Source organism: Heterocephalus glaber, unplaced genomic scaffold (assembly GCF_053883595.1).
Source record: "Heterocephalus glaber isolate CG9 unplaced genomic scaffold, H.glaber_assembly_v1.0 deba00000937, whole genome shotgun sequence".
NCBI lineage: Eukaryota > Metazoa > Chordata > Mammalia > Rodentia > Bathyergidae > Heterocephalus > Heterocephalus glaber.
Window position 1 is genome coordinate 3,866,670 of NW_028258173.1, and position 27,451 is coordinate 3,894,120.

General features: G+C 55.0%; 1 protein-coding gene across 1 annotated transcript in view; it reads left to right on the forward strand.

Annotated features, from left to right (window-relative positions):
• Dnah17 (dynein axonemal heavy chain 17) overlaps nt 1-27,451 on the forward strand; it is a 114,060-nt gene that overhangs the window by 48,907 nt on the left and 37,702 nt on the right. Inside the window, exons 36-54 of the mRNA XM_021241333.2 lie at nt 384-540; nt 1,421-1,525; nt 3,725-3,882; nt 4,243-4,381; nt 4,502-4,729; nt 5,121-5,258; nt 8,879-9,011; nt 10,145-10,272; nt 10,737-10,885; nt 16,699-16,981; nt 17,073-17,246; nt 17,435-17,642; nt 17,974-18,139; nt 19,819-19,921; nt 21,121-21,268; nt 21,638-21,729; nt 23,109-23,270; nt 23,834-23,998; nt 24,415-24,606. Coding sequence (XP_021096992.2) covers nt 384-540; nt 1,421-1,525; nt 3,725-3,882; nt 4,243-4,381; nt 4,502-4,729; nt 5,121-5,258; nt 8,879-9,011; nt 10,145-10,272; nt 10,737-10,885; nt 16,699-16,981; nt 17,073-17,246; nt 17,435-17,642; nt 17,974-18,139; nt 19,819-19,921; nt 21,121-21,268; nt 21,638-21,729; nt 23,109-23,270; nt 23,834-23,998; nt 24,415-24,606 — 3,028 coding nt within the window. The remainder of the gene's footprint in view (nt 1-383; nt 541-1,420; nt 1,526-3,724; nt 3,883-4,242; nt 4,382-4,501; nt 4,730-5,120; nt 5,259-8,878; nt 9,012-10,144; nt 10,273-10,736; nt 10,886-16,698; nt 16,982-17,072; nt 17,247-17,434; nt 17,643-17,973; nt 18,140-19,818; nt 19,922-21,120; nt 21,269-21,637; nt 21,730-23,108; nt 23,271-23,833; nt 23,999-24,414; nt 24,607-27,451) is intronic.

The following is a 27,451-nucleotide window of genomic DNA, read 5'->3' on the forward strand; positions in this document are numbered from 1 at the left end:
AAACAGATTTTTTTTTTTTTTTGAGACAGGGTCTTGCTATGTAGTTCAGGCTGGCCTTGAACTCACTATGTAGCCCAGTATTTGTGGTGATCCTCCTGCCTCAGCTTCCCAAGTGCTGAGATTACAGGCGTGTGCCACCACACTCGGTCAAGGACGGGTGTTTTGTCAGTAGTGCCCCCTTCCCTAAGCTACAGGCAGGCCATGCACCCGAGTGCTCGTCCCATGATGCTGTTTGTCCCTCGGTCATGCCGAATCCTCCCTGCCCTCCCCCTTCTGTCCCCAAGGCTGAGCAGGCTTAGTAGTCACACGATTAAGAGAAATCACAGGAAATGGAGGCGGACGGGGCGGGGTCACCAGACCAAGGTGACCCGGGTCCTTGGCAGGTGCTACATCACGCTGACCCAGTCCCTCCACCTGATCATGGGCGGAGCCCCCGCGGGCCCGGCCGGGACCGGCAAGACAGAAACGACCAAGGACTTGGGCCGAGCTCTGGGCACGATGGTGTACGTCTTCAACTGCTCCGAGCAGATGGACTACAAGGTACAGGGCCATGGGTCCCACGCAGGAGGGACGAGCTTGGTCCCAGGAGGGTCCAGGGCCCCCAGGACCCCCAGGACCCCCGCACGCCCAGTTCCCCACTGTGGCTGTGTGAAGTCACAGCCAGACCGTGTCCCGCCCTTGCTCCCAGGGATCAGAGCCTGCAGATGGGCTCAGGGTGGCATGCCGGGTACACGCAGGGACAGGAGGCGTCCCCTCTGCCAGGAGGACTGCAGGACATCCTCAGTGCTGCACACGCAGAAGGGGGGTGGCAGGGGTGGTGGGCAAGTTCAGGACTCGGGGCTGCAGACGCCCCATCCTGTCTGTGTCTGAGAGGGGGTCCCTGAGGCTAGGACGAGGCCCATGGTCATGGTCCAGCCGTCCACACCAGCGTCCTGGGTTCCAGATGAGTGGAATCCGAAGTCAGCGCCCCTAGAAGGGCTGTGACCCGCCTGGAACTCCTAGCTAAGTGCCGGAGGGTCACCCTGATGAGCAGCGGGGGCCACAGTGACCCAAACCACAGAAAAGAGTCTCCCAGGGGGGCTTGTAGCCCTGCGCTGCCTCTGAGGGATGCCCCTCCCTCCCCACGTGCGCAAGAAGGGCAGAGAGAAAGCGGAGGTGGGATTGGCCTGGATACGCCTGCCTCAGCCTCCTGGTCAGGGGACCTGCAGAGGTCTGGGACAGCAGGATTGGGAAGCACACGCTACAGGGCACTCAGCCTGTGCTGCAGCCCGTGTGCTGGGAGTCACGTGCCCCACCTGCCAGCACCCCGAGGTCCCCTGGTGTCCCCACACCTGGTGCTTGTCCCGTCTGGGACCCCGGACATGCAGAACACAGGCTGCTGCCTTCCTCTGATCGCCTCCCACCGTCCCGCCCTCCCCAGTCCTGTGGAAACATCTACAAGGGCCTGGCGCAGACCGGGGCCTGGGGCTGCTTTGATGAGTTCAACCGGATCTTGGTGGAGGTGCTGTCCGTGATTGCAGTGCAGGTAGGGCTCTCCCTGGGGCGAGGGAAGGCTAATTCCTTCCACCTGGGGTGTTAAAGAGACAATACAACAGATCGTTGCAGATCTTAATTGGCTTCATTTGTGGTTCTAAAGTCAAGCAATGGTCTAGTCCTAAAACCATCCAGAATGCTCTGGCCTACCATGAGGGCAGGTTATACTCATCACCGGACATAAGGAAGTGCCACACAGAGCACGAGGCAGGACAGCGGATTGGCGACAGCTGGTGTCCTTATTTGAACACTTGGCTGCTTGTGATTGGCTGGGAATGGTGGTGCTCGCCTGTAGTCCCAGCACTCAGGAGGCTGAGGCAGGAGATTCACCCTGAGTTCGAGGCCAACCTTAACTATACATACAGCTAGCAAGACCCTATCTCAAAATACCAAACAAGAAAAAAAGAAAAAGAGTAGGTTATGTATAGGTCAAGTGAAGGTACAGTTCATTATGTCCCTATGTAGAGAGAACCCAGCAAGTCAAAGTTAAAAGGTATGAAGCCAGCTGTTTGCTACCAGCATCAGTGGAGTTGGGTGCTGCAGGGGACACAGGAGTTCTTCAGTAAGACAAGGGTGCTGAAAGAGAATAGCAGGGAAGGAAGAAAAGGAAGGGAGGGAGGGAAGGAGGAAACATACCTGTATATTTTGGGGATACCCCTGGGAAGCACAGGAGGGCAGTGGGGAGACTGAGGAAGGCAGGAGTGGGGTTCTCAGACCAGGAGAGCCCTGTGTCACCTTCCCCGGCTGCTGTCACAGTTGCCTGAGCATTTCTGCCCCTTAAACAAGAGCCTACTAGACTTGAGAAGCACTGAGCCCTCAAGGGTAAACTGAGGCCAGCCTCTAGTTCAGGGGTCAACTTCGAGATTCTACAAGGAGATGTAGGAGGTTGAGGGCCCTGAGACCCCTCCCCAACCTGCAGTAACCAAACGCAGAGGGGCCTGGGCGGCTCAGGACCGCTGCCCCAGGGCGATGACTCCCCAAGTCCCTGCGCCCCCCTCCCTGCTCTGTGAAATGGGCGAGGACACAGGCTTGCTGTGGGGTCCCCTGCTCGCACAGGTCCTGACCCTGGTGTGTAGTCAGAATGCAAATTAAAGCTCAAGCGCATAGTTACAGGAAAAAGCTTTCAGTGGAAAGGAAGGGAACGTGGTAAGGGACTTTAAGTTGGGGAGCTGGCAAAGATCAGCTGGCTGTTAAGAAAGGAGAGAGAGGAGACAGGAGCGGACCCCACAGGAGCCGCAGGGCTCGCCCTGGAGGGGCTCAGCCTGCCTCACTCTGGGAGAGAAAGAAAGAAAGGAAACAAACACACTTAAGCGCCAACTGCTCCAGAAGAAAGCACAAATCACTCTGGAATGAGTTTCAGTGCCCGGAGTTTGTCCTTCGTCCCCATTGTGGTCCCTGCGGTGTCAGGACTGTTGGCCCCCTGCTCTCCCCGCTCCGTGAAGAGTCACCCACCCCGGCTGGAGGCCCGCACAGCGCAAGCCTGGGCAGCCAGCTCCTGACCTCTGAGCAGGATTGGTCACTGCCCTGTGACTCCCAGGCCCACACCGCGGTTCCCAGCCCACGCCAAAGTCAGCTGGCAAAGCCCAGAACATGTGTGTGGAGCCTGTTGGAGGCACCAGGCGAGCAGGAAGATGGGGAGCCTGGTGCAGGAAGAGGTGTCCTGGTAGGAAACCCCGGCCTGACCCAGGCAAGGAGCCGAGAGAGGGTTCAACTGTGAGCGTTTGGCGCCCTCGAGTGGTGATTTAAAGATTTGCAGCCACAGCCAAATGCCAGCAAAATTCCCAGTTCTAGATTGAAACTCCAGGGGGCAGGTGGTCTCAGAACTCTCTGATATGGAGATGGCTGCTAACTGATCTCCTGAGGCCCACTGACAGAGAAGGGACAAAGCATAGGAAGGGGCTGGGAGGAGCAATGCTACTCACAAGGAGGACGAGGATGAAGGGCATCTCCAGAGTCTGGCTGAGGCAAAAGCCCGTCTCAGATCACATCCTCTGCAGTCCCACGTGGACCACCTCACGGATGAGAAATGTGCACAAGTGGAGGACAGGCTGGGTGTTGGCTGGGGCCAAGGGGAGGAAGGGGAGGGCGGTGGTAACCTGAGGGGTCACACAGACTCGCAGCCACCACAAGCTTGACAAAAGTGACATGGACATGGGTTTTTCCATGTCCATGTGCGTGCGCCCATGTGTAGGTGAAATGCATCCAAGATGCCATTCGAGCCAAGAAAAAGCTGTTTAACTTCCTGGGAGAGATGAGCAGCCTCATCCCCACCGTGGGGATCTTCATCACCATGAACCCGGGCTACGCGGGGCGCACGGAGCTGCCCGAGAACCTCAAGGCCCTGTTCAGGTGCACAGCTGGGGGTTCAGGCAGCCGCGCTGCATCCCAACCTCAGCATCATGTGGAGGGAGAGCGGGCCAGGCTCAGGGGACTGCAGACCAGCTGTGAGATGGAGGCAGGGTCGTCGGGGGCTGGGGCCACCTGTCCCCACATGCGCAGAGCCTGCTGCTCCTACAAGGACTCTGAAGGCCAGGAGAGCAAGGTGCTGGGCAGAGCACGTGGAGGGATAGGTGTGCTGGGACCCAGCTCCACTCCCCCAGAAGGTGGACCTAGCATGTGGGCCACTGGCAGGGGACAGGTGCTCTCTAGGTGAAGAGGGGCAGGTAGGGTGAGTAAGGGGATGCCCACAGCCAACACGGATCTCCCCAGGCCCTGCGCCATGGTGGTCCCCGACTTCGAGCTGATCTGTGAGATCATGCTGGTGGCCGAGGGCTTCCTGGAAGCCCGCCTGCTGGCCAGGAAGTTCATCACGCTCTACACCCTATGCAAAGAGCTGCTCTCCAAGCAGGTGCATGCTCACAGGCTCCTGGAGCTCAGAGCCAGCTGCAGGAAGGGGTGGAGGGAGGGTCCACATGCCTCAGTGCCCAGGCACCCCGGAAGGGCACTCATGTCCACCCATGCCCTGCAGGATCATTACGACTGGGGCCTGCGGGCCATCAAGTCTGTGCTGGTGGTGGCCGGCTCCCTGAAGAGGGGGGACCCCACCAGGGCTGAAGACCAGGTGCTCATGAGAGCGCTGAGGGACTTCAACATCCCCAAGATCGTGACCGATGACCTGCCCGTGTTCATGGGCCTGATTGGGGACCTGTTCCCAGCTCTGGACGTGCCTCGGAAGCGAGACTTGAATTTTGAGAAGGTTAGGAGCCTGCCCAGGGAGCCTGCCCAGCCAAGGGCCCCATCCCACCTAGGCGCCTTCTCCCACGGTGTTCTGCCTCGCTGGCTAACTGGCAAGCACAACACTGGGGTTGGTGGTCAACTCCATCAGCCCAAGAGGGCCACACAGGCAGGTCCTCAGGGCCACCAGCTGCCTCTCACCCTGGCCAGCCCCACTCTCTCATGCAGGGGCTGAACAGGGGACTCCCAGCAGCCTGAGCTCAGGCAGCATTGGCAGCAGAGCTTGCAGGTAGCAGGCAGGTCCTGGCCTGAGGTGCCTTGTCCTGTGTCACCACCTTCACTGCAAAGGAAGGCCCTCTCCCGCCGCAAAAGGTAGTCCTGTCTTTGTGCTCCAATCTTGCCCTCGTCCCCAGATCATCAAGCAGAGCATCGTGGAGCTCAGGCTGCAGGCAGAGGACAGCTTTGTGCTGAAGGTCGTGCAGCTGGAGGAGCTGCTGCAGGTCCGGCACTCTGTGTTCATCATCGGAAACGCAGGCAGCGGCAAGTCCCAGGTGCGTCCCTTCCTCACCCACAGGGACCCAGCAGCGCCACACACTGGGGTCCCAGCCTGAAAGGTGTCCCAAGTGAGAAGCGGGGGAGGGACACCCACGGGTGCTGGGCCCACTGCGGAGCCTCTGCCAGGTTCTCCTGATTCCTGCTCCCCCACCAGTCACGTGCTGCCCTGCAGCAACACCTCCTGTCCCATGCTGTGAATGGCAGCTCCACTGGGCCAACAGGGCGACCGCAAAGTCACCGACACCTGTAACCTGGAAATTCTGAGCCAGCCAGGTGTTGGGCAAGATGCCCAGAGGATCACCTATTGTGCTGTTGTTAAAAACGGTTTCCCACTGAGCTACATCCCCTATTATAGTTTTGTTTTATTTTTTTTAATGTATAACTTTATTATCATTCACTAAATACATATACAAAAATTAAAATTATTCAAAGAAAAACAATGCAAGGGAAAAAAACTATAATAATATTCAAATATAGTAGAACTCAACCAAAGCAAAACTGAGAAGTACTTAAACATTTTTCCATATAATTTTTAAATACATCTCAACCATTAACAAGACATCAGAGGAAGTGATTTGTTTTAGAAAGATTTTCAAAACTAATATTGAACAAATAGTGGTCTGGAAAAAATTCTAATTAGCTAGTAGACTCCACATAGATCAAATTTTTTTAAATTTACCTTTCAATACAGTCATATGATGTGTGATGGAAATATAATCTGAGAAATATGTTATTAGGCAGTTTCATTCGTGTGTATCGCAAAGTACCACACAGACTGCCAACTTCTAAGTGCAGACTGAAAAGGTATATGACAATCATCTGTGATGGCCCCTTGATATTATCCAAATACGCAGTTAAACATGAGATGCATGAGGCTACCACTGGCATAGCCGCACACTGTTTTACAGTAAACTCTTTTATATAAGCAGGATTATGCTCTAAAGGATGAAAAGCACAGCATGTTATGATGAGTACCTAAAACAGTAACAGTCATCTATCACACTATTGAGTACTGTGCACTGTACAGAGTTGTAGGTGCCTCTTCTGGAAACACACCCTTCTCTCCTTTGATCTCAGTGACTCTTCCTTCCCAACCCACTGATGAGCTCCAGCCTAGTCTCTATCTACATCTCTTCCTATAGTTTTAAACACAATCTATATATGGATTCTTTCCAGATTCCAGCCTGTAACTGATCTCTCCCCTTCCCCTCCTGCCACCCCTACCCCTTTGAACCTTTTGTTCCTATTTCAAATTATCAGTTATTTGTTTTAATCATTTTAATCCTTAATTACACTATCAGTTTCTCACACTACAGAAACTATTCGGTATTTACACGTGTGTCCTATGTATTTCACTCAAGAGGATGGCCTCAATATGCATCCATTTAGCTATAAATATCTCCAGTTTCTCATCCTTCATAGCTTAGTACTCCATTTTATAAAAAAAAAATCAAAAAACCAAAAAACTCCCATCTTCTTTATCCAGTCTCCAGTTGATGGGCACTTGGGCTGTTTCCAAGCTTTAACTATTACAAACTGTGCCGCTATAAACATGGGTGTTTATATATCACTGTGGTATGATTCTTTTAATTCTTTTGGGAAGACACCCAGCAGGGAAATAGCTGGGTCAAATGGGACCTCTAAGCCTAGTTCTTTGAGGTCTCTCCATACTGATTTCCACAGTGGTTGCACCAGTCTGCACTCCCACCGACAATGGAAAAAGGTTCCTTTCTCCCCACAGCCCCGCCAGCATTTGTTATTGGTTGATTTCTTGATAGCAGCCATTCTTTCTGGGGTGAGGTGGAATTTGTGTTGTTTTCATCTGCATCTCTCAAATAACCAGTGATGTTGAACATTTTGTAATATATTTATTTGCTGCTTTTACTTCTTTGTCTGGGAAATGTCTGTTCATTTCAGATGCCCATTTTTGAAATGGGTCTTTGAATTTACAGGGTCTGATTTTTTTCAGTTCTTTATATATTCTAGATAGTAGTCCTTTGTCTAAGGTACAGCTGCTGAAAATTTTTTTCCCACATTGTAGGTTGTCTCTTAGCTCTGTTAGTGGTTTCTCTTGCAGTGCAGAAACTTTTTTTTTTTGTACCAGGGATTGAACTCAGGACCTTTAGCTTGTGAGGCAGATGGTGGAACCACTGAGCTAAATCCCCAGTCCTGTGCAGAAGCTTTTTAATAAGATGAGATCCCAGTTGTTGATTCTTTGTGCTAGTTCCCATGCTACTGAGGTTTGTTCATAGTCTTTTCCTATGCCCATGTTTTCAAGAGTTCTACCTAACTTATCTTCCAGCAAATTTAATCTGTCTTTATATTAAGATCTTTAATCCACTTTGATCTTAGTTTAGTGCATGGTGATACGTATGGGTCTAGTTTTAATCTTTGGTAGGCTGAAATCCAGTTTTTCCAACACCACTTATCAATTAGGCTCTCTTTCCTCTAATGAGGATGGTTGGCTCCTTTGTCAAAGATAAGGTGGCTGAGTATGTCTGGAGTTGTTTCTGCCTCTTCTAATCTATTCCACTGATCCTCAGGTTGGTTTCTTTGCCAGTACCATGTTGTTTTTATCACAGTAGCTTTGTAGTATAGTTTCAAGTTGGGGATTGTAATACCCCCTGCCATGTCTCTGTTGCCTAGAATTTATTTTGCTGTTCAAGGTGTCTTCTGGTTCCAAATGAATTTTTGTATTGTTTTCTCTAGTTCTGTGAAATATATTGTTGGAATTTCAATCAGCATTGCATTAAATCTATACAGTAGTTTTGGAAGTATGGCCATTTTCACTATATTGGTTCTTCCTACCCAGGAACAAGGGATGTCTTTCCATTTTCTTATATCCTCCTTGATCTCCTTTTTCAGAGTGCTGCAGTTTTCAGTGTAGAGGTCTTTTGCTTCCTTTGTTAGATTGACTCCTAGATATTTCATTTTTGGGAGATGCTATTGTAAAAGGAATTGTTTCCCTAATTTCTCTCTCAGTGAGTCTATTATTTGTATATAAAAAGGCTATTGTTTTTTGAGTGTTGACCTTATATCCAGCTACTCTACTGAATCTGTCAATTAAGTCTAGAAGTCTTTTGGCAGAGTATTTTGGGTGTTCTACGTAAAGTATCATATCATCAGCAAATAATGACAGTTTCACTTCTTCCTTTCCTATTTTTATTCCTTTTGTTTCTTTCTCTTTTCTAATTGCTGTGGCTAATGTTTCCAGAACGATATTGAACAGTTTTATTTTTGAGACAGGGGCTCACTAAGTTGCCCAAGCTGGCCTCAAACTCTTGATACTCCTGCCTCAGCCTCCCAGAGTCCTAGGAGTTGTTTGTTTGCTTGTGTGTTTCAATGAGCCTGCACTGCCTGTATTACAAGGAAAAAACAAATGTGGGTGTTTTTCCTCCATCTCCAGAGCACTCTGTGGGCTGCAGAGGGAACCATGTCTGGGGGATCTGCCACGTCGGGGGAAGGCAGCACCCACAGCCACCGAGGCAAACCGTCCGCAGAGAACCCTCCTGTGTTAGGCAGGAAGGACGCCCGAGCACGCTGTGTGCACAGTCCCGGGCAAGTGCAGCGGGTGCTGTGGGGTCGGGTCACACATGAGTGGCCTCCGCCCTGCCAGGTCCTCAAGTCTCTCAACAAGACCTACCAGAACCTGAAGAGGAAGCCGGTGGCTGTGGACCTAGACCCCAAGGCTGTCACCTGCGACGAACTCTTCGGGATCATCAACCCCGCAACCAGGGAATGGAAAGACGGTAAGGAGCGGCGGGGGAGCGTGCTGTGCTCCGGCCCCGACCCCCACTGAGACTCGGCCCAGCTCCCCCGAGAGGCCGTGGCAGGTTCGGGGCGCAGGAGCCAGCCACGCGCGCACGCAGCACATGACGACGGCGTTGCTCGGAGGCCCACCGGGCGGCAGAAAGAGGAGGAGCTGCGGAAGGGACCGCGAGACCCGTGGGCCAAGGGGAGGGGCAGGGCGCCCGGGGGTGGGGCTCTGGGAAAGGAGTGCCCCTCCCCGGAAGGGGCTGATCAGGTGTTTACGGGGCGACCAAGGATGGGCTGCAGGAGGGGCTGGCGCGTGGCCGGGTGGGACCTGACCTGACCCTGACCCTGACCCTGACCCTGACCCTGACCCAGCCCCAGCCCCAGCCCCAGCCCCAGCCGCACAGGGGCTTCCTGGCCTGCAGCCCACTCCTCCCACTCTGACCTGCTCTTCCCCGTGAACTCCTCCCCTCACGGGCAGCGCTTGTCTCTGCACGCGTGTCTGGTTTCTCCCCTACTGGAGCAAGATCTACAGGGGTGATGGGGGTGTTCGTGGTCCTGGGCTTTGTACCCCAAGTTCCCCACCACCCCCTCCGGGCCTGACACGTGGGGAAGCCTCACCTGACCTCTGAGCGAATGAACGAAGGCGTGAGTGGGGTGCAGAGCATGGGGGTGACGCTCCACGTGAGCTGTGGAACCTCCTGGAGGAACTGAGACAAGCTGCAGCCCCAGGAGAGGGACATGCGGGGAGGGACGCAGGGTCAGAGGGGACGGGCCAGAGCTGGGGTGTGGAGAACACGAAGGAGGAGCCAGCAGTCACCAGGGCAGAAGAATGGAGGGAAAGAGCCTGCCACCTCCTGTCCGAGGGCCTCTACTGTCCCTCTAAATAGGGGACAGGCCACCGATAAGAAAGCAAGCAAGGGGGCCGGAGACTTAGCTCAGTGGTTCCGGTGCCTGCCTCGCAAGCACAAGGTCCCGAGTTCGATCCCCAGTACCAAAAAACAACAAAAAATAGCAAGCAAGCAAGGCTGGGTGAGGCCAGGCTAGGACAGCAGTGTGAGTCCCAGAGCTCCTGGTGCCGCCCTGTCCTTCCGGCCTGGCCACGTGTGACGCCCGACGCTCCGCACAGGTCTCTTCTCCACCATCATGAGGGACCTGGCCAGCATCACGCACGATGGCCCCAAGTGGATCGTGCTGGACGGGGACATCGACCCCATGTGGATCGAGTCTCTCAACACTGTCATGGATGACAACAAGGTATGTGAGCTCCTGGATCCTGGGCCAGTCTGGAGCTCCGCACAGAGAGAGGTGTGACACCCAGCCCGCTGCTTCCCACAGGACACCGTGCCCTGACCTTCAGGGTCTGACCAGCAGTGTGTGGGGCTGAGGGTAGGGAGAGCGTCCACCGTTCACTCGGGCACAGCATGGGGAGGACAGGAGCTGCATTCAGGATGGTCTGGAGGCATCTTTCGGCACTCGAGACCTTCAGGGAAGGGGGCTCTGTGGCCTTGGCAAGCACGTGTGATGCCATCATAGGGTGCTGGGCACTGTGCGGGTCTAGACCCACCTGCCTGGTCCCGCCGCAGGTTCAGGGCAGAGGGGTCCCGGAGAGACCCTGGATCCCCAGAAGCCGGGGCAGGCCTCCCAGAAGCTCTGCTTGGGGACTCTGTCAGGACGGTGCGTGCCCACTGCTGCCACTGTGTGGACTTGCTGGCCCCTAGGTCCTCACCCTGGCCAGCAACGAGCGCATCCCCTTAAATCGCACCATGAGGCTAGTGTTTGAGATCAGCCACCTAAGGACAGCCACCCCGGCCACCGTCTCCAGAGCCGGCATCCTCTACATCAACCCAGCGGATCTAGGCTGGAACCCGTGAGTAGGGCCTGGGCGGTCCCATTCCTAGCTGGCAGAGGAACAGGAGGGGGAGGCTGAGTCCTAGTTTCATGTGTATCCACTCGCTCTCCCATCGACCCTCCCACCCACCCATCTGTTCATGCATTAAATACGGTGTGCAGCTTCACTTCATTGTCACGGAAACAGGAGGACGGGACACAGGTGTGTAAGTGATGTATGTGCATAGTGATGTTGGCACACACAGCCAGGAGTGCAGGGCACAGGGAGGGGCTCAGCCCCTGTGGAGACCTGAGTCTTCCCAGAGGCCTGGCTCTCGGGCGCCATCCAGAGGAAAGGGAGCGAGCAAAGTGGACAGAAATGAGAGCCGCGTTCCAAAGAAGAACCACCAGCTATGGGTGAGCAGAGGCTCTGGGACAGGCAGTGGGCCCAAATGCTTGATATCTTGGACTCGCTGTTTCCTGCTTGGACACGTAGCCCATGGTTGGTAGAGTAGCAGAAATCCAGGGGCCTTGAGCTGGTGATTTAGCTCGGTTCCGCCGCCTGCCTCGAAAGTGCATGGACTAGAGTTCGATTCCTGGTACCAAAGAAACCCAGGGGCCAGAGAAATGGCAGCTGGGAGCACACGCCCTGCATCAGCTTGAGTAGAGTTCAGGGCCCATCTTGGGAGAGAGAGGCTCAGGGGGCATGTTGGGGCTGGAGGTGGTGCTTTGTTCATTCATACATCTGACCAAAACTTTCTGCAGCCTACTGTGTGTCAGGACCTGGGACACTCCATGCCAGGGAACTAGATTCTCCAGAAAAATGTAATGTGAGACATTTGTGTCCTGAAAAAACCCAGCACCGCGATTGGGGAGGATGGGGACTTTACCAGGGGTTCCCAGAAGGGCTGGTCCCAGAAGCAGAAGGAACACTGGGTAATGGCGTCCCAGACACCCATGGTGGGAAAATTTCAGGGAGGCCGGGGACCTACAAGATTGCATTCAGTGACAGGAGAGTTTGCCCTGGATGTGGCAGTCAGGCACGGTTGGATAATCAGGAGACAAGATCTATGGGGTGCTGGCGGTGGAAGCCAGGTGATGACCACTAAGGAGGTCCTGGCAGGAGGCCCTGGAAGTGAGGCTCTCTGGGAGTGAGTCTTGTGTCTGAGGGCTTCAGATGAAGCTGGAGCAAGAGCTAGGAAAGTTTGCTTTGTCGAGGTGGGACCCATGCTTGGGCACCGGGAGCAGGCCCGGGTGGTTCCTGGCACATGCCAGTCTGTGGTGCCAAGAAAGACATCGAGAGCACACACCTGTGGTGCCTCCTTCCCCTGCTGTGGGAAGTGAGCACCTTGCCATGAAGGAGGAGGCATGGCAAGCCTGGGGTTAGAGGGTGCCAAGCTTGATGTCCCTGGGAGGGACAGAACTGGGAGGCACAGGAGCCAAACTGAGATGGACCCACACACAGGGCTGTCGTGTCCAGCAGCACTTGCTACTTATGTGAGTGCCATGGGGCTGCCACAATAGAGGACCACAAAGAGAATGGCTGCCAACAATTGTGGGCAGGGCAGTGGGGCTGTGGGGAGATCTGTCATCCCCAGGAGCTGGCCTCTTCCAGCTGAGGGGGGCTTGGGACACCCTTGGAATCTGGGCTCCTAGGTGCATCGACCCCAGCTCTGCTGTCATCTCCACATGGCTCTCTCCTCTGTGTGTCTGTGCCCCTCCTCCCCTTACAAAGATACCAGGCACTGGATTTAGGGTCTGGCCTATCCAGGATGTCTTAGTCACTTTCCCATTGCTGGGAACACAATACTCAACACCCACAACTTACAGGAGGAGAGGGTTAGTTTGGTCCACAGTCCAGGGGACTCAGTTCACAGTCACCTGGCTCCAAGGCAGAATCAGCACGGTGGGAGGGTGAGGCAGAAGAGCCGAGGACAAGAATACACTCTTCTAGGTCATGCCCCCAGTGGCATGTCTCTTCCAGCCAGGCCCCACCGCCAAACACACAAGACTTTGGGGGGATGTTTTAGATATAAACCATAACATTACACCCCTGCCCCCCAAAAGGCTCATGTCCATCTCATTATGCAAGCTGCATTCAGTCCGTCTCTAAGAGTTGCCAAAGTCTTAGCAATGCCAGTACTACTGAAAAGTCCAAGTCCAAAGTCTCCCCTGAGACTCAAGGCAAACTCTTAGCTGGGAGCCCCTATAAAAATCAGAAAGAAAGTTAAATACTTCCAACACACAATGGCACAGAGTAAATATTCCCAGTCCAAAAGAGAGGAATGAGGGAATAGAAATGAATCGAACCTAAGTAAGACAAAACCCAGTAGAATGAACATTATATCCTATAGTTCTATGAACAGCACCCACGACAGGTTGTGGTAAGATGTGAGCTCCAAAGAGCTTGGGTGGCCCTGTCCCTATAACCTTGCTAGATGCAGCCCACATGGCCTCTCTCTTGGGCTGGCTCCATTCATTACCCATGGTTTTCCTCAACAGACATTCCATGCTCTTGGCTCTCCAACTTCCTGGGATCTCCAGTGCTCTTTTAGCTTCACTCTTACAACTTCATGCCCTGTCCTCTCAGGGGCACACTGGCTGGCCTCACAGGCCTTCCTCTGAAATCTGGGTGGAAGCCTCCATGACCCCATATCTCTTACATTCCACATGCCTGAAAAGCCGGCACCATGTCTGGGGCCGGGGATTTAGCTCAGTGGTTTCGCCACCTGCTGCGCAAGCGCAAGGACCCGAGTTCGATCCCCAGTACCAAAAAAAAAAAAGAAAGCCAGCACCATGTGAGTGATGCCAGGGGTGCTGCCAACTTGAGGAATAGCTTGGACCAAATCTCTGCAGAGTCCTCTGACTGCCTGGATGGCTGAAATCGGGGGAAATACTTTCCTAGGTGAATTTGGAACTCTCTTTTCAAAGCACAGACTTTCAAAGGAATTTATCCTATTTTTACCCTTGAGCTGATGATGGATGGGGCCTGGCCAATTTCTGAGATGCTATCAGACCATCTTTCCTATTGTCCTATTGCGAAGTATTTGGTTTATGTTTAATGCTAATCTTTTCAGCAACCACACTCTCCTCAGATCCCAGTTTTACAGGTGCTTCCTTTCTGTCCAAACTTTGCATCATTTGGCACTACTTTTTGCTTCTAATTCTCACTGTAAATCTGGCCAAAAGCCCATACCACAGCCTGAACATCAGACTGCCTTGAAACTTCCTTCACCAGATTGATGTGTCAGTCAACTTTAAATTCAACCTCATACAAAGTATTAGGACATGGACAAAATGAGAACAAGTTCTTGGCCAGAATGAAACATGCATGACCACTAGTCCATTTTCTGATACAGTCCTTATTCCCAACTGAAGCCTCATGAGCCTGACCTTTAGTGTCTGCATTCCTATCAGCATTCTGGTCTTCTGAGCTCCCACCAGAAGTGTCCATCAATCTTTGCTTACAACATTCAAGGTTTACTCTAAACCATTTCTCTAAAGCTTTCTAAACTATTTCTGCAAACCACTTTCAAAGGCTTCTGAACCACATGGTCCGGTACAGTCACAGCAACAACACTACTCCCATATTGGCCACTTTCCTATTGCTGGAAAACAATACCCAACACCCACATCTTAAAGGAAAGGTTTAATTTGGCTCACAGTTCTAGGAGTTTAGTCCATTGTCAGTTGGCAGAAATAGCATGGTGGAGGATGTGACAGAAGACCCAGGTACTCTACATCATGCCCCTAGGAACATCTCTTCCAATCAAGCCCCACCTTTGACTCTTAGGGCATATTTTAGACTTAAACCATAACAGAGGGTGACCTTATCCTCTTTCTCCATACATGATCACATGCTAAGGTTCCAAACAGATGTGTCTTTGGCAGGGCCACTCTTCTGCCCACCAGCACCTTTGAGATTTCAGGGTGGGAAGAAGCCAGGGCAAGGGGACAGAAACAAGATCCAGGTGGGAGTTCCTGAGATGCAGTGGATAGTAAGACAACAGGATTGTGGGGTGTGCAGGGGACAGCCAAGGGAGCAGGGAGGAGAGAGCCAATGTGGGCAGAGGCAAGGACTGGACACCCTCAGGGCACTGACCCAGAGGCAGCACATGAGAATCAGCTCTGGCATGTGAGAGGAGTTAAGTGGCTGGGAAGCATGCAGGCCCTGATGGGCAGCCCTCACACAGGCAGCTGCAGAGCAGGCAGATACTCCAGGCCAGGAGCAGGCCTGACTACAGGGATGTAGGCCCCAGGGCCAGTTTGTCCCGGCTGCTTGTGGAGGCCAGGCAAGAAGTGCCTGGACGCGGCTGAGAAGTGGACCTGAGCTCATGCATATGTGTCTCTGCCAGCTTGTGCTGCAAGTGGAAGCCAGCATGCACATCAGCACACAGTAAATAACACCTGCCAGCCAACATTAAAAATGTGACAGAGGCCGGGGATTTAGCTCAGTGGTTCCACCGCCTGCCCCGAAAGCGCAAGGACCCAAGTTCAATCCCCAGTACCAAAAAAAAAAAATGTGACAGAAGCTGGCCATAGTGGTGCATACCTATAATCCCAGCACTCTGGGAGGGCAAGGCAGGGAGACCACAAACTTGAGCCCAACCAGTGCAACTTAGTAACTTAGTGACACCCTGTCTTAAAATGAAAAAAAAAAAAAGGGGTTGTAAAATGAAGACCCTAGGTTCAATCCCTAGTAACAAAAAAAGTATCACAGACATCTTCACATCAGCAGGAGAAGCAGCAGCCATGTGTGGCTCTGCACACTGCTCTGTCTGACTCGGGGCTTGGGTCTTGCCCGCACCAGCACAGGGGCACTTACGTGCTTTGCTGGCAGTCTGATTGTGCAGCTTTCCAGCTTCATAGGACAGGAAGATGGGGCATTGAGAACTAGGTGCACTCACCTCGAGGAGAGGCAGGACCTGCGGGATGGCAGCCTCGAGGTGTTTGGTAACGTGAGCTTCCTGCTTACGCCTCGGGCATCCTGGAAATGACGCACCAGCTGAGCTCACTGACCCCCGAGGGAGCCCAGGCTATTTATGCTTTTAGCAGGCACTTATTTGGCACTTACTGTGGACCAGGCTCCCTTAAAAAGACCAGCAGAGCAATTCTTTTGAATGGGGGTAATGTTTACATCACTCCTGTTTACAGATGAGAAGCCAGGGCCCAGACCTGCTGGGGAACTTGCCTCGGGATACTGCCAGCCCTGATTCAGCCCACGCAAGTCCAGTCCTCACCCCTCACTGCTGGGGTGGACTGTGATTGTACACCAGGCAGTCTGTGTGGGTCCTCAAGGACCCCCTGTTGGATTGCCTTAGACTTTCCCCCTGAGAATGACAAATCCAGCTCAAACTAACTAAAGCCAATGTGTATACACTGGCCCAAGTCACTAAGGGATGCTTAAGGCTGCATCCAGAGGTCCAAATGACGTAACAAGATATCCCTGCGCCTTTCCTCTTCTCTCGCCCCTCCTCTCTTCTCTCTTCCTTCCCCCCAGATGACATCATGAGAACCTTCTCCTCTCCTCCCATCCCCCAGCCCTTAGCATCAGCTTCACTGAGGGCCAGGTGCTTTCCAGGTGGTAACAAGAATGGCTCCCCACTGCTCTGGGCACGGAGCATCCCCACAGCTACCAATCCAGAGAAAGGGCAGGCCCCACTGCCCCAGCACCCTCAGCTGGACCTGGTGGCCCGCTCGCGGGACCCACTGCCACACAGGAACCACCAGCCTGAGCCGCAGCCCTGCACCATGGCCCCTGCCAGAGCCACACAGAGGGGTGAAGGGGTGAGAGGCGCTTAGGAGAGGAGGGCTGCTGGCTGGCCCCAAAGCAGCAGCCACCGTCCTCCCCAGGGTAGTGAGCAGTTGGATCGAGAGGCGCAAGGTGCAGTCCGAGAAGGCCAACCTGACCATCCTGTTCGACAAGTACCTGCCCACCTGCCTGGACAAGCTGCGCTTCGGCTTCAAGAGGATCACACCGGTGCCGGAGATCACGGTCATCCAGACGACCCTGTACCTGCTAGAGTGCCTGCTCACCGAGAAGAACACGCCGCCCGACTCCCCCAAGGAGCTCTATGAGCTCTACTTCGTGTTCGCCTGCTTCTGGGCTTTTGGTGGCGCCATGTTCCAGGACCAGGTGAGGGGCGCCAAGGGGACCGCCCCCCCGCAAATGTGGCCCCCTGGCACCCCTCTTAGCTGGACTGTTTTCTACTTTTGTATTTTAACAGCTTATAGATTATCGAGTCGAGTTCAGCAAATGGTGGATCAATGAGTTTAAAACCATCAAGTTCCCCTCCCAGGGAACAATTTTTGACTACTACATCGATCCTGACTCCAAGAAGTTCCTGCCGTGGACGGATAAAGTGCCACACTTCGAGCTGGATCCTGATGTTCCTCTACAGGTACCCGTCCCCAGAGTGGTGGCCCCGGGCGCGGCTCGGTGTCCCACCCCGTGGCACTCAGGCCAGGTGGCGGCACGTCCAGTGCGGGCTGTGTTCAGCAGCGGGACCCACGAAGCCGTGCACGCACAGCACTGAGAAACCAGTCTGGCGAGTGTACTGACAGTCACCCCGTTGTGCCTGCACCCCAGGCCTCTCTGGTCCACACCACAGAGACCACGCGCATCCGCTACTTCCTGGACCTGCTCATGGGGAAGTCGTGGCCAGTGATGCTGGTGGGGAATGCAGGCTCTGGCAAGTCGGTGCTGATGGGGGACAAGCTGGAAAGCCTGGGCACGGACGACTACCTGGTGCAGGCCGTGCCGTTCAACTTCTACACCACCTCCGCCAGGCTGCAGGGTGAGCCCCGCGCAGGCGCACTCGGCACTCTGTCCTGGGCGGGGGCCCACCGCCCCGTTCTCTGTCGTCACTGGCCGCACCGCTAGGGGGAGCACCTCACACCCGTAGGAGGTGGAACAGCCAGGAGCTTCCTGCCACAGTGGCCTCTGATCATCTGTTCCCTCCAGAGCTGGATGGACCCTGCTTCCCCACCCACCCCGTGCCCCTTGAGGCGGGGCATCCGGTGCACCCAAGTCCTGTGCCCCCCCCTTTCCTGGCAGCTCCTACACCCCAGCACCACCTAGCAGGACCAGCTTAGGCCCGGGCAGCGCCTGACCCTGTGTTCTCCCAGGGGTGCTTGAGAAGCCACTGGAGAAGAAATCTGGGAGGAACTACGGGCCGCCGGGCACCAAGAAGCTGATCTACTTCATTGATGACATGAACATGCCCGAGGTGGACAAGTACGGGACAGTGGCCCCACACACCCTCATCCGGCAGCACATGGACCACGGGCACTGGTAAGGCGGGCCACAGGGTCGGACCGTGGCCAGACCTGGGCTTGTGAGGCGGGGCTTGGGAGAGGCCCTGGATGGGGCCAGGGGTGGTAGGGTGGGCCAGGCACTAGGGAGGTGGGGGCCAGGGAACTGGGAAGGTTGGCGAGGGGCTGTGGATCGGGGAAGGGCTTGGGGAAGTAGGGTGGACGGGATAGAGTCACAGGACTGCTGGGGAGGGACGGCCCTGAGGAGGTGGAGGCGGGTTGAGGGCTGGTGGGGAGGAGACCCGGCCAGCGGACAGGTTGCAGCGAGCTGTCCCCCGTGCTGTGGCCCATTCAATGAACACCACGGGCTGTGGCCGGGAGCCTGCAGGGAGGGCACACACAGGTCCCCTGCAGGTGTTCCTACGTTGTGGAGGACACAGAGGTGCTCTTGGAGTGAAGGGACCCCTCTGGGGGAGCCCAGTTCCTCACAGAGCCCCCCTGGGGAAGCCTCCCTCACACAGGCCCCCTCCAAGCCTCGAAGAGGCTCCACGGGCTCAAACGCTCTAGGAAAATTCTCCTGGGCATTTGTGTCCGCCCCCCTGAAAAGGGCCCTGGGTGGGTAGGCTCCAGCCACTGCAGGCCCACAGCTGCCCTTGAGGTTATGTGAACGACCTTCGGGAGGGTCGCCAAGGCAGATCTGATCTCTCAGAAGGCCCCTCCAGTACATCCGGCACCGCTCGCCTCATGGTGATGGGGAGGATGGACCCCACAGCAGAGCGTGAGGAAGAGTCAGGGAAAGGCTGTTGGGAAAGTGCGTGGGAAGGAAACTGAAACGCGTGAAGGAAACGCCAGCCTGGAACGGCCTGACCTGCAGACCCGCAGATGTGGCAGGCTAAGTGTGGATTCACGGAAGAAAACACCTGGCCCATACGGCTTCTCAGACAAAACTTTGAAAAGCTAAATCTGGAAGGCAAAATGTTGATTACTGTGAATTACATCAGAGTTAAGGAATTTTGTTGGACCAGAAACAACATAGACAAATAGAATACAGTCACCAGAAAGGGAGAAAATACTTACGACATACAAAACCAACAGTGGATTAATATCTGGAATGCACAAGGAATTCTTGCAGTCATCAAGAGCAAGGACCCACAGAAAAGGAAAAGAAACCAGTAATGGGGAAAATGCAAAATGTAACAAGCACACAATAAGATAGTTTACTTATTTTTACCTAAAGCATGATACTCGCTTTAAACTGTGGAAGATTAGTGAATGAATTTGTGACCATCTTAGAAATGAACAACATCTTATGTTAGAAATCCCCAAGTTAGCCTGTGATACTTATTTGCCTTCTTCATTATAGTTATTCATGCACGTTAATTGTACAGAGTAGCGGGTTTCATTGAAGGTACACAAACTCTCGCCTCTAGACAATGGCCAGATGTCTGATCAAGGAGAGCGTTCGGCCCACTTAAGTGCCATCAGGAATCGGAGCAGACATGGGGCAGTAAACATCGCACACGAGCTACCTTTCCGTTGCTCTTTGGAGGTCTCTCTCCTGCACTAGCCAGAGTCCTTATGGTGGCCCAGGGCACAGGGGAGAACACGCTTCTGCCTCCCGGTTCCAAACGCTTCTTGAGAGCGAAGTGAATTGGGCTGTCAGGGAGGGCAGGAACCCCCGGCCCAGGATGCGCTGGTCATGCCCCCTGCCCCGTGCAGGTACGACAGGCAGAAGCTCACACTGAAGGACATTCACAACTGTCAGTACGTGGCCTGCATGAATCCCACCGCCGGCTCCTTCACTATCGACCCCAGACTGCAGGTGAGCAGCAGTCAGATTCTCCGGCCTGCTGTCCTGGAAAACGAGGACAGAAGCAGAAGCTTGGGGTGTCAGGGCTGCGAGCCAACGTTCCCCCGAGGACTCCCTGCCTTCGGGGATGTGCTGGGAAACTGAGGCACCAGGAAGGGCCAGTCCAGCTGGTCCTCCTGCACCCCACAGGGCTGCCAGGCTTAGCGCATAAACAGCAGACTCCCAGTTAAATCCAGATTTCAGATACAAATGCTTTTTTAGTATATAGGGGATGATTGAAATATACCGTGAGTGTTTAAATTTTAAAAAACGATTACAGCAGAAGACTCATTGCCACAGAGCCCCCCTAGAAGTCTCCCTCTCACTTCGAACACACATCCCATTGTTCTTGCCACTTTTCGAAGCAGTTCTGGAAGTCCTCTTTCATGAGTGTTTTTATGAGGTATGATGAAAATGTGAATAGTGCTACTGCGTGCCATCTAACACAAAGACACGCTCGTGGAAACAAGACAGTGGGTCCTTATCCACCTTCACTGGACGTGGCACCAGGCAACTGCTGGCTCTTCCCCAAAGTCCAAAGGACCATGAAAAGGAAATTATTTATTTTATTTTTTTATTTTTTGAGACAAGGGCTTGCTGTGCACTTTAGACATGAACTCACTACGTAGCCCAGACTGGCCTTGACCGCACAGGGATCCTTCTGCCTCAGCCTCCTGAGTGCTGGAATTCCAAGCATACAGGATTCCACAACCAGCTGGGAAATGTTTCACATAGATTCAGGACATCAAGGCAGCCACAACAGCACAACTAAAGACACTCATGAAAGAGGACTTCCAGACCTGCTTCTTTCCAGAAAGTGGCAAGACAGTGGGATGAATGTATTCAAAGCAAGGGGGAGGTTTTTGAGGACGAATGGCAATGTGTCTTTTACTGAGATGCATTTTTTAAAAACTGAACATTCACTGTGTATTTTAGTCACACCTTGTAAGTAGGTCCCAAATACTGGGTGGAGGCACCAGACAGACCTGTCAGCTCTCAACTGTCAAAGCACACAGTGCTATCTCACGTGTCTTTGGTTCTTAACACAACTGGACATTCAGAGAGGAAAACTGTTCCCCCTAACCATGCCCCGAATGCGTGGGACCATGAGGACCGGCCTTGCTCTCCCCACCCCCGGCGATCTGACGCGCCATGTGCTTGTCCCCGTACAGCGCCACTTCTGCGTGTTTGCCGTGAGCTTCCCCGGCCAGGAGGCCCTCAGGACCATCTACAGCACCATCCTGTCCCAGCACCTGGCCTACCGCTCAGTCCCCATGGTCATCCAGAAGCTGAGCGGCCAGCTGGTGGCCTCCGCCCTGGGTACGCTGGCCGGCCCCTCCCCTTGCCTGTCCGTAAAACCTTACTGCTTTAAGGGGCTGATGGCTCTTCTTATTTTCCCCTGGTAAATATTTTATTTATACTTTGAAATCAATATTTCTTAAATGATGCTGTGTTTCAACAGGAGATATGTGAAATACGATGGCTTTGGGGGAGGGAGGGGATAGGAAATTCAGTCCATCTGATGATTTACAGCGGGGCACCAGGGCTCCTCAGCCTCGGAGAGCTGTGCAGATTTCCTACTTAAATTGTCACCATTTCACAGTCCATTTGCTTTAGAAACTTTAAGCTCTGCATTTCCTGAGGCCATTAAGAATACCTAAGAATCGATGTGTCTTTTTCCTATAACAGCCTTGCATCAGAAAGTCGCAACGATGTTCCTTCCCACGGCCATTAAGTTTCATTACGTCTTCAACCTCAGGGACCTCTCCAATATTTTTCAGGTACTGCTCTCCTGGCTTTATGTCGCGCTGCCTCGTGGCCTAGTCCCGGCCCATGATGCTGTCCTCTGCCACCACTCTCAGGAGAGAAAGCAAAACCACTGGGGCTGATAGTGGTGGTGATGATGGTGTTGATCGTGCATCCTCCTCCTGCTCCTCCTGCTCCTCCTCCTCCTCCTCCTCCTCCTCCTCCTCTCCTCCTCCTCCTCCTCCTCCTCTCCTTCTCCATCTTCACCTTCTTGCAGTCCTCAGGATTGAAGCCACAGACTCTTGAGCGACAACCTTAGCCACATTTTCTTTCTTTTGAGACAATGTCTCAGTCACTTTCTTCATCACTGCAGCAAAATATCCAACACCCAAACTTAATGGAGGAGAAGTTTACTTTGGCCCAGGGTTTTCAGAGGATTCAGTTTCAGAGGATTCGGCTTCAAGGCAGGAAGGGTGTGGTGGCAGTTCCGGCAACCCAGAAGCAGACGCTAAGGGAAGAACCGGAAAGGCAGATGCTGCCTTCCAGGGTACAACTCAGTGACCCCCTCATCCAGGGCCCCCGCCTAACAGCACGTTTAGTTCTGAACTCATCTATGGAGGAACCCACAGAGAGGTACGGCAGCCCCGTGATCCAGTCACCTTCCGGAAGCCCCATCTCTGAACACGCGAGGCTTTGGAGGACTTTCTAGTTCTGGGCAGGGTCTCCTCTTCTCTAGGCTGGCCTTGTACCTGTGACCCGCCTGCCTCAGCTTCCTAAGTAGCTGGGGTTACAGCCGTGCACCACCACACCGAGCTCTTCCTAGGTTTGAGTCAGGCATTAGATGCGGCCACTCACAATTACATTTCCTCCTCCAAACAACACAGGAAGTTGGCGTTCTTCTCCCCATTTTACAGAAGGGGGATGGGAAGCTCAGGAGGTGACGTCACCTCCCAAAGGCCTGCGCAGCCCCCACACGCTGTCTCACCGCCCTGCCTGTGGCCTTCACAGTGCATCATCACACACGGTGTCCTTGTGGACACCACGGAGGCGGGGTCTCCAGGGCCCAGACCCTCACCGCGCTCTCGGCATGGCCAGGACCAGACCCTAACACCTCTGCTGCGGAGCCCAGGGGGTGGCCTTCCGCTCTGGGGCCTCTGATCACCTGGCTCCCACGGTCAGTGGCCCTGTCCCTCCAGCAAGCTCCCTTTAAAGGACGGAGCCATGAGCCCCGTCCTGGGGACGCAGACACACCTCCGGCCCCCACGCCAGGCATGACTCGGCCACCAGTGGCTTCTCTGGCCCCGAGGAGAAACCGGCCCTCGGGGAAGCAGCCACTTCCACGCTCGACTCGCCCCCACCCCTGGGCCTGCCTTCGCGACAAGGCTGAGGACACTGACTGTCCTGGCCGGGGCAGGGGCTCTTGTTCTCCACAGCAGAGCTTCTGAAAACCCCACTGGACCTTGTGCGCCTCTGGCTGCACGAGACCGAGCGCGTGTACAGTGACAAGATGGTGGACCAGAGGGACCAGGACACCTTGCGCAGGGTCGTCATTGCCTCCACCAAGAAGTTCTTTGATGTGAGTCAAGCTGAGGGCCCTTGGCTGAGCCCAGGGAGCTCCAAGAGGGCGCCGGTCTAGGGCCCAGGGTGGCTGCAGCCCTCTTGGAGAGGCCTGTGGTAGCAACAGGCAGATCTGCTCAATTGTAGTTCGGGCTGGCCTCGAACTCATTATGTAGCCCAGGCTGGCCCCGAACGCACAGCGGTCCTCCTGCCTCGGCCTCCTGAGTGCTAGGATTACCGGTGTGCCTCACCACTGGGAAGGAATCCACCACTCAGTCAGTGATCTCCCTCTGTGCCCTCGGGGGAGAAAGGCTCCGCCCGTTCTGTGTGTGCCCGACACCTGCTGCGTAATTTCGGGCAACCGCTTGGACCATCCATTCATTCCCCATGGTGGAGGGGAGGAAGAATGGCCAAACCACCAGGGATTTTTGCCCAGTGGTTGGGGGCTGACAGCAGCTCCAGTTTGCTTCTCTGGTGATCTGGCCTGGCACCCTAGGCTGCTTTGGCAAGCCCTGGGGCCGCTGCTCAGTATCTGTGTACCTGTGCAGCAAGAATGAGAAGGATCTTCTCCGTTGCTTCCAGGGTCTTGGGGAAGAACTCTTATTTGCAAGACCAAATATCTTCTGCCACTTTGCTCAAGGGGTCGGAGACCCCAAATACTTCTCCGTCACCAACATGGCTCATCTCAACAAGCTGCTCACGGACGCCCTGGACCGTTACAACGACGTGAATGCAGCCATGAACTTGGTGAGGCGTGGGCCCTCGATCTCCTCTCCTGCCTCCTCCGTGGGGATGCATCCAAGACCCGGGCTGGAGCCCGAAACCACGGACGGCACGGAACCCCACAACCAAGCACCTGTGATAGAGTATAACTTACAGATTAGGCGCAGCACGGGGTTAACAACCTTCACTAATCATCAAATAGGACAATCACAATAGTGGACTATAACAGAAGTTACTCACAACTTATAAATTGATCATTTCCGGAGTTTTCCATGTCTGTTTGCAGATAGTGGTGGACTGTGGGTAACTGAAGCTGCAGAAATCAAAGCTGTGGGACAAACCCCCAAATGGTGTCCTCCAGGGCTGTGTCAGACGCGGGGCTCTGCCGAGGGGTTGGCAGGCGTCCGCACTGTCCCCAAGCTGACCCCAGGTCCCTGCAGGTGCTGTTTGAAGACGCGGTGGCCCACGTCTGCAGGATCAACCGCATCCTGGAGTCCCCCCGTGGGAACGCCTTGCTGGTGGGGGTGGGTGGCAGCGGCAAGCAGAGCCTCTCTCGCCTGGCCGCTTACATCAGCGCTCTGGAAGTGTTCCAGATCACCCTCAAGAAGGACTACGGGATCCCGGACCTCAAGGTGAGGGCAAGGCGACCTGAGGGTGGACGCAGAGGGAAGCGCAGCCTTTCCCAGAGGGAGCCAGCACAGGGATTGCCACCGCAGCCCACCCAGCACATCTGTGTCTCAAAAAAGTGCAGGCCAGGCCGAGTGTGTGGTGATGCACGCTTGTAATCCCAGCTACTTGGGAGGCTGAGGCAGGAGGATTGTATGAGGCCAGCCTGGGCAATTTAGTGCTTCAGAAGGACCGAGGATGTGGCTCAGCACTCCCTTAGTTCAATCCCAGTACCACAAAGAAGAGAAAGGAGAAGAGAGAAGACGGGAGAAGCCGGGGAGGAGAGGGGAGGGAGAAAAGGCCCGGATCCACCGTGGGGGAGTCTTGCTTGTGATGAGGGGAAAGAGCCCCTCCCGCCCCTGACCCAGCGCTTTGCCTCACAGTCAGCAAGGGGCAGGGGAGCCAAAGCATCTGACTCCCGCTCTGGGTCACAGGATGTCGAAATTATCCCCGTTCTCCAGATTAAAGAGTTCAGAGCCATCCCTGGGTGTCTCACCACAAGCCTGAGATTCTGACGGCTGCATTTGGAATTAATTAAATAAACATTAGTGGAAATTGGTCTCCCATGCCCGAGGCATGCTGCTCAGGCTTTCTATTGATTTCTCCTTCCCGAAAATCCACCCTCCCAGGGAGCCGGGAGCGAGTCAAACACTATTAGTCCAGAGCGAGCATCAGAGTGCTTGAAAGGAGGCCTGAAATTGATCCAGCCACGCTACCCGGTCGGCTCTCAGGTCCGAAGCGGGGCTGCCCTGAGGGCCCAGACAGTGCCAGACCCCGGGCAGTCTCTGGCAGGATTGGGGGCTTGTGCGGGCCAGGCGGAGTCCACTGGAGCTCCGAGCCCAGGAGCTGGGCTGCGTGCAGGCCGGTGAGGACAGCAGGCCGAGCCAGGGCCAGCCACCCTGGGCAAGCTTCCAGCTCCTCTTCCATTGTCCTCCACTTTCCGGAGGCTTCAACTCTCTGTGTAAAGGGTCTGCTCTATTTGTAAATCCCAGCGTTAAGGGAAAGGGCCTCTTGAGACAGGGCTTCCCGCACGCTGCTCTCAGAATCGAAGCGACCCGTGAGGGTCCGGTTGGTTGGACACTCACAGAGTGGGGCCGCCCTGCTGTCCCCACCCCCTGCGCGGGCTGTCTGCGTCCCCTGCCTGGAGCTGTGTGTTTTCCTGCTCCCAGTCTGTGCCAAGTCGTGCTGATTTGTGTCGCTCCTTGCTCTCTCTCTGGACACCTGGTTCCCAGTTCCTTGGGTCAGGGCCAGTCTTGGGTGGTCAGTCTTAGCACTTCCACCATGGGCATCGGCCACGGCAGCCATGGTCTGCTGCCTAGCATACTTCACCCCACACCCGACTTGAGATCTTTTGCTATTTATTAAGCAGCCTCTGTGCACTTGGAGCTTAGGGGAGGGACAAGCGGGGCTTCGGGACATGGGAGGCCTGAGCAAAGGCCTGAGCAAGGATGGTGCTGCGGTTCCAGGACAGAGTCGCAGTGACGTCCCGCCCCGCTGCACACCTCCACACAGCACACGCGGTCATGATGCTTTAATACATCGCCGTAAAGTGTGCCCCATCCCTGAAGCCATGGGTGCCCAGGACAGGTTATGGACGCAGCAGGAAAGGGCCAGGAAGTGCCCCTGAAGGCTGTTGTGCAGTATCTGGGAAACCCTGGTCTTGGTCCCGGGAAAACAAGTCTGCACCAAGACATCTGCCCAGAGGAGGGGTGACCTGATGCGTTGGGGACACGGAGGTGATGGGAGGTGGCAGAGCGTGTGTGGGGTGCCAGGCCAGATCCCTCGGGATCAGGTTCTACCCCACCCCTCCACGCCTCACGGGCTCCCCTCAGCCAGGTCTCCAGGGCTGAGCAGCCTCCCTGAGGTCCCCACCGTGCACAGGGAGGCCAAGGAGCGGCTGTCCGTCAGGGTTGGGCGGGGAGCTGACCGAGTGCTGGAAAGGGCCTGTGGGCTGAGAAGCCACCCCTTCCTCCTGTCCACTTGGACCTGCTCCCATACTCGGCTGCACGTTCCTCCCTCTCTCTGGGGCATGACATTGGCAAGCGAAAGTGCCGCTCGGGGTGCGCCCGTCCTCCTGGCCCGGGGAGGGACAGCATGGTGCCTCACGGGGACAGTGGTGAGTGCACATGGCACTCTGGTCCGAGATGGGGAGCAGGTGCAGACCGTGCAGGGGGGAAGGCCGGGAGGCTGTTCTCCCAGGGCCGGTGTCTGGGAAGGGGCAGTACACAGGGAGGCGGGCGACACAGCGGGGTTCAGAAGCACAGGAAGGGGGACGTGGGGACTGTGGGCACTCACCGGGGAGAACAGACGGGGAAGGCAGAGTCCCAGCAGCTCAGCATGTGGGTGGGCAGGGCAAGGGACCACGGTGAGGCCGAGAGGGAGGGGGCACAACAGGGGAGGTGTTGCCCTGCAAACCCACAGGGTCAGGCTCCAGACAGGAAGAGGTTCTCCTGGGGGTGCACAGGAGACAGCCAGAAGTCCTGAAAGACATCTCCCAGCGGGGCTGCCCGGCTCCACGCCAGGCCTGTGAGCTCTGCTCGGTGGGCGGCAGGGTCACTTGCCTTCCCATCTTACCCCATTCAAAATCCTCTCTGGGTTGGGAATCTGGAAGCAGGGGCTGGGCTTCCTGCTTGCGGGAGGTGTGCGCTGAGCCGCTCATGCAGTCAGTCTCGGACTCTGGCATCGCGGTCTCCAGCCTGGGAGCTTGATCTCTGACAGTGAGAATGGCAGCTTTTCCTAGAGTCGCTGCTGTCAGGCTCACTTGAGACTCTGCCTCCTGAGAGCTACCTGCAGCCTCTGCTTTCCAAGCTC